We start from the raw sequence: 16,169 nt of genomic DNA, 5'->3' as shown, positions 1-16,169 counted from the left end.
ATTGCACAAACTGCAAAGAGTTTGCACCAATGTTGTCAGTACCGGTGGGTATAGGCCTGCATCGGCCGATACGTATCGTACTGTCAGAACATCAATACACATTACACCTGAATCGGCTATTTTTTAATAAATGTAAAAAATATAAAAAATTAACTTTTTAATATTTTTGAAATATTGTTTTAATTGTTTTAACACATGTCACATTCTGATTGACATGTAATGTTTTTTTACTATTTTTTGGCCGATACAAAATGATTCACTTGAGTATCTATATCGGCCCATACAGCTAATGCCAAACGATTCAGGACCAATACCTACACTGACAACATTGGTTTGGACTCGATGGCTCCCATGCCTGTCCTGACCTTTGGCAATCCATCAAACTAAGTCGAAGCATTGATCAGCAGTCTTATTGTACTGCATCATTTTCTGGGAGGAGGGGAGGCGGTTTCCCTTCAATTCTAGATGGAGTGAAATACCAATTCATGTAACCCACAATTTCAGGGATTACAATCACCACCTCTATGATGGTAACTTAGATTAATATGATGGAAGTCGACTTTTGTCCTAGTTTTTTGAAAATACAAGAGTAAATGGCAGATGACAAATTTCCGTAGAAGAGCCACGTACACAATAAGAAAAATAGAAACTATAGGACCTTGATAAGCAACTTGCACCCAAATTCACTGCTGGCATTACTAGTATACATTTTGTTTTTTCATGAAGAGAAACCCTCGCTGAGAATCGGGTCACTTAATGGGCCCACTACCCTGCGAGGCAAACCCCAGGTGGGGTCACCGATACACAAGCGCTTACGGAGCCCACCAGTTAAAGGCACCCGCACACCCCGCGGTAGCCTAATCTAAGATGAAGGGGTCAGAACCTAACCTTGGACAGGACAACAGACAATCCATAGAAGGTCAAGTCGGAGCAATGTATATCTTTCTTATATTCCATGTTTGCAACAAATATGAAATTATTGTCCTAAGTCGTAAGAAATCCTCACATGATAGTACCTCAGAACTACAGGACAAAGGCAAAAAAAAAAAAAAGAGTACGAAATTCCACTCCAATCGGTGGACCACAAAAAGAAAGTGAAGGGAAATACAAGGGAAAAAAGAATAAACTCTCGTGAGGCCAGAGAAACGCATTAATTTACATGAGCACTGAGAAAAAGGAAGGAGGTACATGTTGATGATCTGGACGTTCCACTACCACAACCAAATGGTTGTCGCAAGTGGAAGCAGAGCACACCTCTTCAGAAGCAAAGACTCTAAAGAAGATGGCTATACACGGTCCCGAGCGGGGCGGCCGATAAGTCTGCATTGCTCGGGGAGCAATGACACGACAACATGCCCATTCATGGGAAGAAGCTCACCATCAATGCCACACCCATTATTGGCATTTTTTCCAGGTGTAAGCCGCAATGATTTTACCTGCATCGCCATTGGATCTCCAGATAGTTAACAGCAGTTTTCACAATTTCTCAGATAACGCAAGGTCAAGAGAATCATATAGGAGAAATTTTGATGCACAGATACTTGCATATCACGAAAAGTTTATCTAAAAATGCATATAGACGTACCTGCACATACTCCACATAGGGAAGCGAAAGGTGTTTGCCGAATTGCATTAGCAAAAAGAATCTCAATAACCTTAGCCTGCCACTCCCATGAACTAGCAACAAGTCCAATGCCTGGTCATCATGTTCTGCCTTTGGAGCCAGCACCTGTGAATTCAAGTTCTGCACGGTCTTGCATGCGTGGTTGCAGAGCAACACACCGAGAAACTCCCCTTTCTGAGCAATCCACTTCTCTTCTAGTTTTTGAACTTCATGTTTCATCCCCGTTTCTATATCACCACCCATCGCCAGCAGCTGAAGTGGGCCCTCGGGAAAGCAGTTGGGTTCAGCATACCACTTGGGTTCACTGTCCCACTTTGGTTCTGCATCCCAGATTGGCCCTGGATCTGAAATTGTTGATGAAATATCTTCTTTGTCATTTCCTGCTGTATTCACCCAGGAACCCCGAGGATCATTTGTGGAAGTCAGACCAATCCAACCTTTATCTGTCCTTGTTTTTGACCTTGTTCGTGGCCAGTTAGGGGTTGCTGATAGTTGCAGCTGGGGATGCAGAACTTCTTCTGGTTCATGGGTTGCATTGCTTCTACCAGAAGACAAGCGCTTAGTTTTGGGGTCTATACCACGGACAATATCTGAAGGTTCACTGCCGGCAAGAGTACTGGAAGTTGTGTCAAGATCCCCTGACATTCGACTCGGAGTCAAAATGGAGTCGATACTTGATAAGCTTGATGACCTAGTGATGCCAGCTATGGTAGGCCTTCTCATGATATCTGGATACAAGATTGATGAATCTCGGTGCTCTCCATATGCTGGAACGGTCCCTTCAGAATCTGGTGTAGTTTTTGACACAGGAAGATATTCCACCTCAAAACTGTACTTTGGCAAACAGAAAAATTTGAGTACTCCTGCTACAAGGTAGCGAAGAGGACCAAAACGCTTCTGATACTTCTCAGAGAGCTCTAGCACTGCAACAAGAAAAATAAATAAAAGCCATTACAACAGCATACTTTCGCCCAAGAAAGTTGAGTGCAGTTTGAAACAGGAAGTAACACAAGAAGCAACAAGGCAAGCCCAAACTTAACCAAAAAAAGGGGCTTGTTTAGGCAAATAAGTAAAGCTCAAGCCAGTGCTTACGCTGTAGCATAAACTTATTAAAAATTAAAGAAATTACATATGTATATCTCTATACAGTTGATTTGACGTAAAAAGTGTCTGGTGTAGCAGGATCTCCTTGCAAAAACAAGGCAGCAGGTTCAAATTTCATCTTCTCCCTGTCTTTCAGACACTAACAAATCTCCCTCAACCATCATAGTGGCAGGTGCTTATCTAATAGATGCAGTCTACATAGCTTACTTAATAGACAACATGCACAAGATGAGGAATTTTTCATGTTTAGACGTGTTTTTGAAGTGATAAAACATGAACAGCTCATATTGTAACTAAAACTTGATTATTAAAAAAATTCAAGTCAACTTCATTCTACAGAAAGCATGAATTTTGGTATAAGCAACAATAAACACATCTATAGATTCAGATTTAAGCAAAAAGCACCTGCAACCATGTTTTTGAAGTGGTTGGGATGGTGAATGATTAGGAAATAAGACTGGTAGTAGTTAGGACCCACCAATATATATATATATATATATATATATATATATATATATATGAAAACCTCCTCAATGGAAACCCTCCCAAACATCCCCAATGGAATTTTTTTGGTGTTTTTTTCAAAATTCTGACCGTACAGATGTGTTCAGCATGACTGATTTACTATAAATCGACACTTGGATCATGAATTTTGGATAAAAATATTGGTATTTGGAGCCTCAAAAATTTATGAAAATTGTACAGTCAATTTTGAAACTTATAAAAACCTATCTATGCATCGGAATCAAATGCTCCAAGAACTGATTCCTATAAAAACAAGCATATAGATCACATCTGTACAGTTGAAATTAAAAAAAAATCCAATAAAATGTCCATCGGGAAGGTTTTCCATTGGGAAGGTTTTCATTTCCCTATATATATATATATATATATATATATATATATATATATATATATATGAGAACTGAACATATTAGGCCACATTTCTCGTTCTGCCCCATAGTTTTGAAGTGTGTTATGGTAGATCTGAACCGTTAAATGTGATTAGCATGCTAGATTTAGTGGGAATCAACTCTTGGATCATATTTTTTTGACGAAAAAACATACTTTTATGAGCCGGAAAAAACTGATACCTTCATAGCCATTGATTTTGGATTACCAGAAAAACCTGTATACAGGTCAGATTCCGGTGATCCAAAAGTCGGTTCCCACTAAACAAAACCTCTAAATCACATCTATGGTGTTAGATGCGAGAAAAAATACCAAAAACATGCAATTTTGAGGGGGCAAAATGAGAAAGTGGGCAAAAGAAACACATTACCCTCTCTCTCTCTCTCTATATATATATATATGTATATATATATATATATGTATATATATATATATATATGTATGTGTGTGTATGTATATATGTATATGTATATATGTGTATATGGGTCATTATTTGGTGCTATTGAAGGCACATAATTATATGGAACTATCGAGTTGGAAATCATAGGTTCAAGCTTTATCAACTCAATCTGACCACATAGATGTGTTTAGGATGGTTTGTTTGTTTGCCAAGGATCAAACCATAGTTTGTGCTATTTTAATCCAAAAATATGATTTTTTGAGTCATGAAATTTGAGTGCATGTGGACCGCCAATTTTTTAAGCCCTTAAAAGACCTGCTTATGTGTAGCAATCATATGATTCAAAAATCATTTCCCACTAAATAAAACTTGTAGATCACATCCATACGATTTAATCTACAAAAGAAATCTAAAACTTATGATTTCCAGCTCAATAGTTCCATATAATTTTGTGCCTTAGCGCCAAATATTAACCCTATATATATATATATATATATATATATATATATATATATATATATATATATATATATATATATATAGGGTGTGGGTGCAAACTAAGTACCAATGAAGGTTTTCAGGATTTTTGTTTGTTTGAAATCTGATGGTACATATGTGATCTACATGCTTGATTTCATAGGAATTGACTCTTGGATTGTCCAATTCTGACGTGAGTAGCTTTTTATATGTTTGAAAACTAACAGCCCACATTTTTCATAAATAATCAAGGCTCAAAAATCATATTTTTTTTTCAAAAAAACACAATCCAAGTGTCAATTCTTAGCAAATGGACCATGCTAAACGCATCTGTGGGGCCAGATTTGTGAAAAACACACAGAAAGTGGCCCATCCATATACAGTTCACACCTAAGCTGGTCCACATATACTCTCAATCCTATTAATAGATTTGCTACAGTTGCGAGTTTGGAACCCCTAGCTGAAACTCATAGAGGCAGGTTGTGTTGACAAAATATGACCCCATTGATGTGTTCAATATGGTCAGGAATAAAGACACTTGGATCACATTTTTTCAATGTAAAAATATAATTTTTTACAGGTCAAAAATTCAGCACATAGTAAGCCATTGATTTTTTGATCCCTCGAAAATCTAAACTATACAGCAGAAAAGCATGATCCAAGGGCCGGTTCCTACTAAGCTAAACATGTAGATCGCATCTGAAGGGTCAGATGTACAAAAAAGAAGAAATTACAGTTTTCCACTACAGAGTGTTTGGCTCAGCTCAAGCCTGGCACATCATGCATCAAGACAAGCATGACAGAAAGTGTAACAGGATATTCCATGAATGCAAACATCACTTAAGTATTTCTAGATCAATTCACATGGATGACTAAAAATGAGAAAAAGTGATCAATCTTTCGGTACCACCCATAGAAAACAATATATCTGTAGTCATGTCAAATAACACACTCACAAACAAGGAAATAATCAATAGCAGAATTTTTTCAAATGCCAAACCTAGCATGCAAAGGTTTTTCAAAATGAATACTCCTCAATGATATTATGAACATCATCACCAGGGATCTTTCAATCATTTCAACAAATGATGATTAATTGATAATAGGATCCACATTAAGCAAAAAGTATTTGCTTGTCAGTTAAATAGATCATATACAATAGCAGAAAAACTGTGAGCTGATGACAAACACTGGTGTATGTGCCATCAAGTTGGGGATAGCTTATTCTGCTCCATGAAAGCTTGCTTCAGATGCAACCATTTTCGCTATATATTTCACAAGCACAAACATAACAGCAATGAAGCAAGTTTATATCCCAGATACTTCAGGAACTAACATATGAGACATATTCCTAGATGACCAGACCATCTTTAGGTTGACTGGATGTTGATGGATGAGGCATGTATTCAATTATCAACGCATGCTACTCACAGCAATGCTAGCTATAGTGACAGACAGACTTGGTTCAAACTTGGTGAAAGCTGAGATGGACCTGAAATGCGGTCTGTCTACTGGGAAATAGCAGCTTTTGGAGAATCCATTATAGATGTAGTGGTGCTGGCACAAAAAAAGAAAAAAAATGAACTCAGAGTGCTAATGGGCATGACATCTATCCAAGATGACACTCATTACCGAAAAGTGAAACTCATACAAAAACTGCACCTGCATTGTCTTATTATAGATGCTTATGCACAAGCCTTACTGTTTTCCTCACATGAAAATATTTATTTAACACATCCGTTTGAAATTGAGGAAATTGGCTATCTACTGTCTGTAGAAAAGTTAGGATAAGAAAAACAAAGACTACAAATGTCACATAATGGCTGGAAGTCTATGTCACACAGATACATTTTGGCCCCCGCATCATGTCCCCTTAAATACCAATCATATTGAAAACGTCACAAAAATGGCTGTATCCCCATATCCGAAGCCTTATCCATGTGACATAGCTGGTAGCATTTGCATTTGTGGCAAGACCACCTAAGTTGGCAATTCCAAGTCTATTACATCTACCAAATGCAGAAAGCAAATATGACCCATGTCAAGAGGAGAATCAGGCTAACATGTACTCTTTTATGTGCCAATAGAGAACCATGTGCAACAAAACAAAGCAATAGAAGGGCTTTAGAAGCATCCAGTATTTATTTAACAGGAATCAAATGTTCAACAAAAAGTTGCATCATATGTATGCTTAATGTATGTTGAATTTTCCCAGAAATAAAGCACGGTTAATGAATTACCATCACTAACAAACCCATAATATGAAACAGTCATGCCAAAGTGTATTGCACCAGTCTCTATCCACTTTGCAGCAAAAACATCTGTAGCTGTCAGCCCCCCCTGTACATAGCAAGGAAAGAGAAGTAAAAAAATCAATTTAAGGAAAGCATACTCATCAGTTTTGAAGAGAAACAATCTAATGGGACACTTCAGGATAGGCAGATAAACAATAATATGGAAAAGGATAGTTCCCTATTTTTCAAGTGTTTCTCACAATGGAAAGAACCATCAGAATCGATGGCATACCAACTAACTGTATGGGTTTGAAGGAGATGAGTTTTCAAATGGCAGTTGAATTATAACCTTAATGGTTATATATGGTCAAGAAACCAAACGATGTTAAAGAATCTATAAAGTCATGTTTAGTGATTACAAGCAATAATGAAGATAATAGTCAAAGAATCTGATGGTAAAAATGTAAGCTTAAGGAAATAAGCAAATGCAAAAGCATGACGAAAGGAGGGCAGAGACCCCAAATCAATAATAGCAATTAATATACAGAAAAAAAAGTGAAATCACATTGAATTATGCTCGGAGAGTGCTATATCATGTCACTGACAGCCAAATCAAGTTTTATCTGTTCAAGTTCAGCTGCTTGAATCCAGCTAAATCTCACCATGAGCTCAAGCATGGGTGCTTGAGCATGGCTCTCTATAAGCTGAAGCCATGCCTGAGCTTCATGCTATTCGCTTTAAGTATTAAAATACATAAAACTCTAAACCTTTATGACAAGATAAAGGGATCAAAATTGTTAACATATTTGTTAAGAACCCCAGCCTTTTGCTAACATAATAATTACACACATTTGTCCTTATTTCTTGCTTTTGCCTTCTCTACTCCTATTTGTTCTTTGATCCTTTACAATATGCATCAATGCCCGTATCATTGTGAAACTGCTCCATCAAAGATATGAAAACCACTTTAAGATTCAGCACTGCTTGTATTCATTATATGTTTAGGCTTAGTGAATTGGATTTGAAACTTCCAAACTGGTTTATAGCATCTGCTGTCCATCGGAATATGTGTAAGATTGTTGCATACTTTTATAGTTCTTTTGGGGGACCATATGGCCATGTGCTCACATAATCAACATTAGCAGGTCTTGCCCACCTAATTGGGTTCAGCATTACCAGTCCATAGTTCTGGCCTATTCCTACTTAATGCTGACCCTTGAGTCACTACACAATTAATGCGGCTTATAGCAACAAGTCTTTACTGGTCTCCTTTTCATACTTCCTCCAACATGTACTATGTCCCCCTTTTTTTATCATTATTGTTCAAGGTCTAAAAGTGACCTGCCCAAACCATCTCGGACAACATTTCTTGATTATCTCTCTCTTCACTTTTTTCATTATGAAAAGCAAAAGAAACTTTGTATCAAAATGCATTGGACAGATTGTCAAGGTGCAACTCAGACATCTATCTTCACATATTCATTTCTACCACAAATTGTATATCTGGTAATTTCTTTGTTTCTTGCCACTACACAGTATAGCAGTATACTTCAAATTCTGATATTATAGAAAACACCCAGTTAATTGAAGCAACCAATTGACATACCACATGCAACAACAGAATTATTACTGAATGCATTGTTTTCATCATCTAATACTTTTAAAATCATAGTCGCCAATGTAATTCTCGGCAAGGTTTTTCTTGGATGTTTTTTTTTTCAAAAAATATCTCAGAAAATTCTCAGGAAAATATCAGAAGTTTTAAATTTTGAAAAAATATAAAGAATAATAAAAAGAATAAGAAATAATAGGTTTATAGTACTTTTCCTGAAAAAAATATAAAGAAACAATTAGATAAGTTTTTAAAATATAAAAGAAACAAAAAAATGATACTTAAAATATATTAAAAAAAGATGCTTTTGAAAATCTCAGGAAAATATCACAATATATGCTCTAGAGATATTTTGAAAATCTCAGAAAAATATGGGCTAACCTTGAAATACCGATAATATTGCAATATTTTCAAAATATCGGTGATATGGGTGACTATGCTTAAAATTCCACAGCAAAAAATATTAATTACATGAAGCAGATTCTTGATGATGTTGTCCTGACTAACCTACGTTACATGTGAGAGAACTATTTCCAACTAGCTCTTTTATATAAAACCCTTTGGGTTTTCAATATTATCAATATGCCTTACATGATAAAACCAATATTGTTTGTATTGTATGATACACACCCGTATCAAAATAGGATGCATCATGTATCATACAATATGATAGGGCCCGTATCATACGACACGGTGCCTATGGACTTAAAAATGGGCAAAACCGTGCTTTTACATTTTTGGGTTTTAAAGAGCTTTTGAGGGCCAAAACTCTCATTCGTATAGAACATACTCGAGAGCTTCCCACACACTTTAAGAGTCGTGAGACCGTTTTGGGGGCCGATCTTTGCTCCGGTGAGAGGGCTTTCATGATTTCGTCAAGAGTGTATTTCCACCATTTTTTCACCCAAAGAAATGGGTTAAGGTAAAAAACAAGTGCATTTCCATTATTTTCCACTCAATAAAATGGGTTAAGGTAAAAAAAACTTTATTATGAGTACAATTACAAAGTTACTCTCCAAAAAAATTCTGCCTCGGGAAGCATTGTCCCTTACAACATACCGCGAAGTTGAATCCGCTAAAATTAAAAATTTATATAAATGTAGAAATAAATCTCCACACTCCGCTAACAAAGATGTCATCAAATGATCCAGCATGGTAATGGGGCACTCAAGTAATGAGTGAAAATCGAGTGCAACTATTGCCATAATATATTTAATATTTTGCATTGTTCTTGTGAGTTAGTTGATGTTTGATGATGTCTTATGCAGCTCATAGAGACATAAATGTTTCATATGTGATTTTAAGGTTGCATTTTGTGCATTTCATCATTGTTTCACGTGTTATGAATTTTTAGAATTTTTAGAATTTTTCTGATTTTTTTAGAATTTTTATATTTTTTTTCAAAATTTATGATTTTTTGCAATACATAACTTTTTTTGGGCCCGGCCGATACAGGTTACAATACAATACTTACAACCATGTAAAACTTCTAGAATTCCTTTATCTAGTTTCAGCAAGCTTATAGAAATACTTTTTTGCCTTTCTATATTAACAAATTTGGTCTATTGTTTATCATATGTTTCACATATTACTAAAGAGTGAGAACCTTTAGCTTCCTTCTTGCTAATTTATAACTCTCAAGATATCCAATTTCTGATCTTGTCCAATACATTGATTGCGTGCTTTCTAATCAATAGATAGTTTTTCAAACTTTCTCACTTGCAAATGGTGTCATTGCACTTTTCTTCCTCCCTCCTAGGACACAAGTCTTTCCTATGCATATGTACCTCACATTTGGACTCCCTAAGCACTTCTACCGTTGCTTGTTTAATACAAACTGCTCAACTCAATCTGCTCAGACCTCTAGATGAACCATGAAATCTTTGCACATTCTCGGGCAACTATTCTTGCCAACTGACCCTTGGTTTGCAAATCCAGAATCATCGGTTTCCATTCTCTTCATAATAAAATATTTGAAGTAGATAACAATTGGTTTTAGTGAAGATGTAAAATTCCGCTAGTCTTGAAAATTTTCTTGAATTTTGTGATTTGGGAGAATCCCATATAGCAAACCACAAAAACATCCAGCATCCAACCATACTAGGTTGAAAGGCTAAAAAATTTATAGCAGCACATGGTTTGAAAATAGAAGGAAACGAGCACAAAGAAACATAGGAATGAACTTAACCAACTTCCATAGAGAGGATATCTATTAAACCAAATTAGTAAGATAAGAATCTAACTAATCTGCTAGAGAAACATAGATACCTTTACTATAGCTATTGCAGCAGCCACAGGGTCTCTGACTCCTAGAACAGTCCAAACAAGTGAATTGTCTGAACCAGCAGGGATGATGCCTATTGGAATTGAAATAGCTTCTTTCTGGTCATTTCGACTAAGCAATCCATTCAAAACCTGAAAAAATCCCTAAAACATCAGTTTTAATCAACAGCTCAAGACAGTGTCCACACATGTTAAGCTCATAAATAGAAACCATCAAATAAACATTATATTCATCTTATTCAACTAAAACCAAGAAAGTATCACAATTTCAAACCTGTTACTGTCAAACACTATGGAGTATGGACTTCTGTTACATGAGTGCACCAGGATGAATGACTTCAATCTTCATGCACCAACATTGCAAAAAAAGTTGGGGAAAAAGAAAATTTCAAACTAATGCTAATGGCTGCATCAGTAGCATAGCAATTCTCAAATGAAAAATCTTGTCCCATATTATACTATTTGACATAGACATGTCAGGAAAAGATAAAATTGCAGAACATTTTCATTATTTATATTGCCATAAGGCATCAGAGCATCAAGTAATTACTTCAGTTGTCAAAATAAGAATTATTACCAGAATGTTAAAACTGTAACTATACATATATGTATTTATATGTATATACATAATACATATATGTATATTTACATTTTTAACATGATCTCCAAGCTCTGATACCATAAAGGAAACAAGATCCTCCAAAGATGTTCACCAAGAACAACAATATGGACACTCAAAAGAGTTTCACCAAAGCACCAAGAGAACACATACAAGCCACAAGATAGGCTTACACACAAACACCCACTAAGGGGCAAACACAAGGGATTAAAATAATATTTTATTGATCAATGCTCATGCAAGAAGCATGCATTAGAGAGGGGGTTTTACCCTTATTTATATACAAGACAAGAGCTACAAGGGAAAGGAACCATAGAGTCGTTGGGGGTCCAACAGCTCTATGGTTCACTAGTCAACCTTTTGTTGACTAGTCAACAACAACAACAACAACAACAACTACGCCTTCATCCCAAAACAATTGGGGTCAGCGATATTTTGTTGACTAGTCAAAATACAAAAAAAAAAAGTAAAAAAACAACCTAACTAAACTAACCTAGTTATACACAAATAAATAAATATATATATATATATATATATATATATACATACATTTTTAACACAAAACACTGAACTAATTTAAGGGAAACTGTATGAGAACTAGGAAACTCTAACACGTTTCATTCAAGATTACGTTTCCACTACGTGCCACATAAGCTGAAACAACATTCCATTGCTCATCTCAAACTGCACTCCGGAACCTACATTCACTGCCTATGCCTAACGATGCCATCAAGATAGTTCCTTTATATCAAGGAAGAAAGAAGCAATAAATGCCGCAACTTATTCTCAAGGAATTTTTTTACTTGTATTGTGAAGATAGAGCGCATGATAACAAATAGTCCTCAATATCCAGCACTATAGATCAACAGGTCTATGTTATGTTATTGAAATAATGTAAATATCCACATATCAGATTTGATAGGAACTCCATATCACCTGTTGGCAATGGATTTCCAGAAAAAAATGCTTAATAAGGCTTAGACCTTATTTCCACAAAGGAAACACCCAAATATATGCATCACAAATCCGAACACCAGAGGCAGAACTGAAGAAAATTAAGTGTTGCTGTCAGAAAGAGTTTGTAGATCAATTGTATTATGTAATTTGTTGATCTTGATCCATGATGCCTTCAAGAATGATGTAGCATCTCACAGATTTTTGTGCTTATAACATAATTTTTTCAAGGAAAATTTTAAGAAAACACTGAAAAAGCAAGGATAAAAAGAAAGAAATGAAAAATAATAATAATGAAAAAAGAAGAAAATTTTAATTTAGTAAAGAAGTTATAAAGCTCGAGTCAAGAAGCTCTGTAATAAGAAGAGCCTTGCTTTCAAAGAGCTCAACAATTATAGATTTGCAAATGGGAAAAGGCATAACAGAAGAAACAGTGAGAAGTAACCTCAAAACTTGAACAGTGATATCACAGTCAAAGTGATGCTGTACTAAAAAGAGCCCCATATTTGGAAGATGCAGTGTGATTTAAACAAATTTTTTGTTCAGTTTGGATTCCAGCCCGTCAAAGAATGGAAATAGCGAAAGGTTTGATGTTTGATGAGGAAACCCAATGTCTAACTTGAGACTTGCATCCAGTTAGCAATGTACCATCAATTCCCCCTTCTCTTGCTCCAAGCATAAAATAATCACAAGTCCAGCTGAGTTTTGCTCAAATCTATGTCACAGGGATTCGGCTAGCAGGGTGCCGCACCCGCATCGACGCGACGCGGGTGCGGCACCGGGTCAGGTCAACCCGACCCTGGGTGAGGTCAACGCATCCAGGGTCATTTTGGTCCAATTTTTCGGACTTAAAAAAAAATTGCTAAGAAATTTTTTTTTTAATATATGTCACAGGGATTCTCCAACTAGGTGCCGCACCCGCACCCGATGCGGTCAACCTGACCCTGGGTGCAGTCAATGCACCCAGGGTCATTTATGTCCAACTTTTGGACTTTATATGTTTAATTCTTAATTCTGTTTTTGGAAGCACCGCACCCGGGTTTTTTGGAAGTGCCGCATCCCCACACCCGCACCCGCACCCATGTGACATAGGCTCAAATATATAAGACCCTGGCTCTATATTTTTCCCTCTATATTCGCAGGCCACAAACATTTCAGGAATCGACCCAATCTGAAGGTCTTTTAAGCATCAAGACAGAACATGTCAAGAGACTTAAGTTCAAACATGTTGAGAACCACAATTTCAGTAATCGCTCACAATGTTCAACCAGTTTCTTGCTTTCCTCATGCATTAGAGCATTCTGTGCACTGATTTAATATTATCCTTGTATGAAACTATGTCACAGTGATACGCCATTTAGGTGTGTGTCATGGGTGACACAAGTCAAACACACTAGCGCGCCGACATGGCCCTGACACATACAGACATTTTTTAATATTTTTTTAATAATATTTCAATAAAAATACATTTTATATATTAAAATATCAAAAACAGTTTTCTATTGATTAAAAAAGTCAAAAAAACCACATCACATATCCTATTTTTACAAAAAAAAAAAACGAATTTGAGTATTGAACTCGAGGTGTGTCAAGTCGCAAGCATATCTTTGTGACATAGGCTATGAAGTCAAAGGCACTAGGTGGTGCCTAGTCGATAGATCCCTAAAAAGACTAGTCAAGGACTAGAAGGAACTAGTGGGTACCTCAAAAATAAAAAAGTACAAAAAATATACATAAACTATGCTTAATTTTTTTAGTAATAAGATGTTTTGATCTCACAATTACAAAATTACACATGCTTTCACAATATATATATATATATAAAGAAGCACACAAATATTCGTGCTAATCAAGTCTACTAAGGGCTTGATAAAAATATTCACTCATAAGATGCACTAAGGCACATAAATATCACAAAATGCACTAAAGCACACATACAAAATATCAATCTTTATTAAGAGGAAACCTCACTAAAAAACCACACTTTACAATGGGGCATTCCCCAATATTTATACAAGAGAGAAGAAGGATTAGCAGTTGGGCTAGCTTCCCAACGGCTAATCAACAAGTCAACTAAAACGAAAAAAGAAAAAAAGAAAAATAAAGATTACAATAGACATACTCTTACATAAATGAATATGAAGAGTATATATATATATATATATATATATATATATATATATATATATATATATATACACACACAGTCAAGCATATATGTATGTACAAGATATGAATTCCTAACACTCCCCCAATATTTATACAAGAGAGAAGAAGGATTAGCAGTTGGGTAGCTTCCCAACGGCTAGTCAACAAGTCAACTAAAACGAAAAAATAAAAAAAGAAAAGAGAAAAATGAAAAGAAATAAAACTAAAAGAAAGAAAAATAAAGATTACAATAGACATACTCTATATATGACATATATATATATATATAGACATACTCTTACATAAATGAATATGAAGAGTATATATATATATATATATATATATATATATATATATATATATATATATATATATATATATATATATATATATATACAGTCAAGCATATATGTATATACAAGATATGAATTTCTAACACTCCCCCTCAAACTTAGGGTGCAATCACCAAAAGTTTGTCAAGAAGAAAGTTAAATCTTGGTGAGCACAAAGCTTTGGTGAAGAAATCAGCAAGTTGATGTTCTGATGTCATATAGGGGAGATCAATAGTCTTCTTTAAGTATTCTTTACAAACAAAGTGGCAGTCCATTTCTATATACTTAGTCCGTTCATGAAATGTGTGATTTCGAGCAATATATATGAAACTCTTGTTGTCACAGCATAATCTTGTAGGATTTTGAAGATGAACTCCCATATCTGAAATCAGTTATTTGAGCCACACGATCTCTATAGTGGTGGTGAAAATTGCTTTATACTCAGCTTCTCTAGATGACAGTGATACTTTTTGTTGCTTTTTGCACTTTCACAAAATCAAGGATTCTCCTAAAAATACACAGAAACTAGTTGTTGAATGCATGTTATTCGGATCCCCTCCCCAATCAACATCTGAATAAGCAATGAGATCTAACGAGGAAGAAGATGATAAAAAGACTCCCTTATTAATGGTGTTTTTAATGTATTTGATGATTCTCATGACTACACCCATATGAGTTGATGTAGGAGCATGCTGAAACTGACTGGCCACGTGGACAACATGAGCTATATCAGGTATTGTAATACTTAGATACATAAAAGATCCCACCAGTTGTCTGAAAGGAGTGCGATTGTCCAAAGGAACCCCATCATCAGCTTGTATCTTTATTCCAACAACCTCTGGAGTATCAATAACTTTGCCATCTGACCATCCTGACCTGCCAATGATGTCTAAAGCAAACTTTGTTTGTGACAATATATCTCCTGTTAAAATATGACACTTCTATTCCAAGAAAGCATATTAGAAAACCAAGATCAGTCATTTCAAAAGTGTTTTTTAAAAACTATTTTACTTTTTTAATTTCGTCTTTATCACTCCCTGTAATCAGCATATCATCAATGTTGAGAATAGGTGGTTTTAAGTTAAGTCTTTTTATATTAGAGGCTATTTGAAATTTTATTTTCATAATGGGCTTAGATGTAATTATTCTTTTTAGCCTCTCTCTATTTAACATAGAGAGAATCCCTAATAACAGTTAACGAGTTTTCTATTGTGCAATCGACTCTCTCTCTCTCTCTCTCTCTCTCTATCTATATATATATATATATATATATATATATATATATATATATATATATAAACAGGTGGTTGTGCATCGCATCTTCCTTCTACATGGTATCAGAGCCCTCGATCTCGGGAGCGTGATCAATAGAGACTGATCTTCACCAACGAAAAAAAAAACACGACTTCTTGAAATCAGGTTTGCTGTTGTTTGTTGTGGAAGATCTGATAACAGATCTGGGATGTTACC

At 35.4% G+C, this 16,169-nt stretch overlaps 1 protein-coding gene across 1 annotated transcript in view; it reads right to left on the bottom strand.

Moving 5' to 3' along the window:
- Positions 1–916: 916 nt before the first annotated feature.
- The window catches only part of LOC149833101 (sphingoid long-chain bases kinase 1-like), a 57,745-nt gene continuing 42,492 nt past the window's right edge, over positions 917–16,169 (bottom strand). Inside the window, exons 6-9 of the mRNA XM_090012716.1 lie at positions 10,632–10,778; positions 6,758–6,857; positions 1,586–2,547; positions 917–1,436 (exon numbers count right to left, since the gene is read on the bottom strand). Of these exons, the coding sequence (XP_089868842.1) occupies positions 1,287–1,436; positions 1,586–2,547; positions 6,758–6,857; positions 10,632–10,778 (1,359 nt within the window). The 3' untranslated portion in view covers positions 917–1,286. The remainder of the gene's footprint in view (positions 1,437–1,585; positions 2,548–6,757; positions 6,858–10,631; positions 10,779–16,169) is intronic.

This window comes from Nuphar pumila, chromosome 7 (genome assembly GCF_984573655.1).
Source record: "Nuphar pumila chromosome 7, dmNupPumi1.hap1.1, whole genome shotgun sequence".
Classification (NCBI taxonomy): Eukaryota; Viridiplantae; Streptophyta; class Magnoliopsida; order Nymphaeales; family Nymphaeaceae; genus Nuphar; species Nuphar pumila.
Note: the sequence above shows the minus strand (reverse complement) of the source record. Positions and strands in the feature narration are given on the sequence as shown.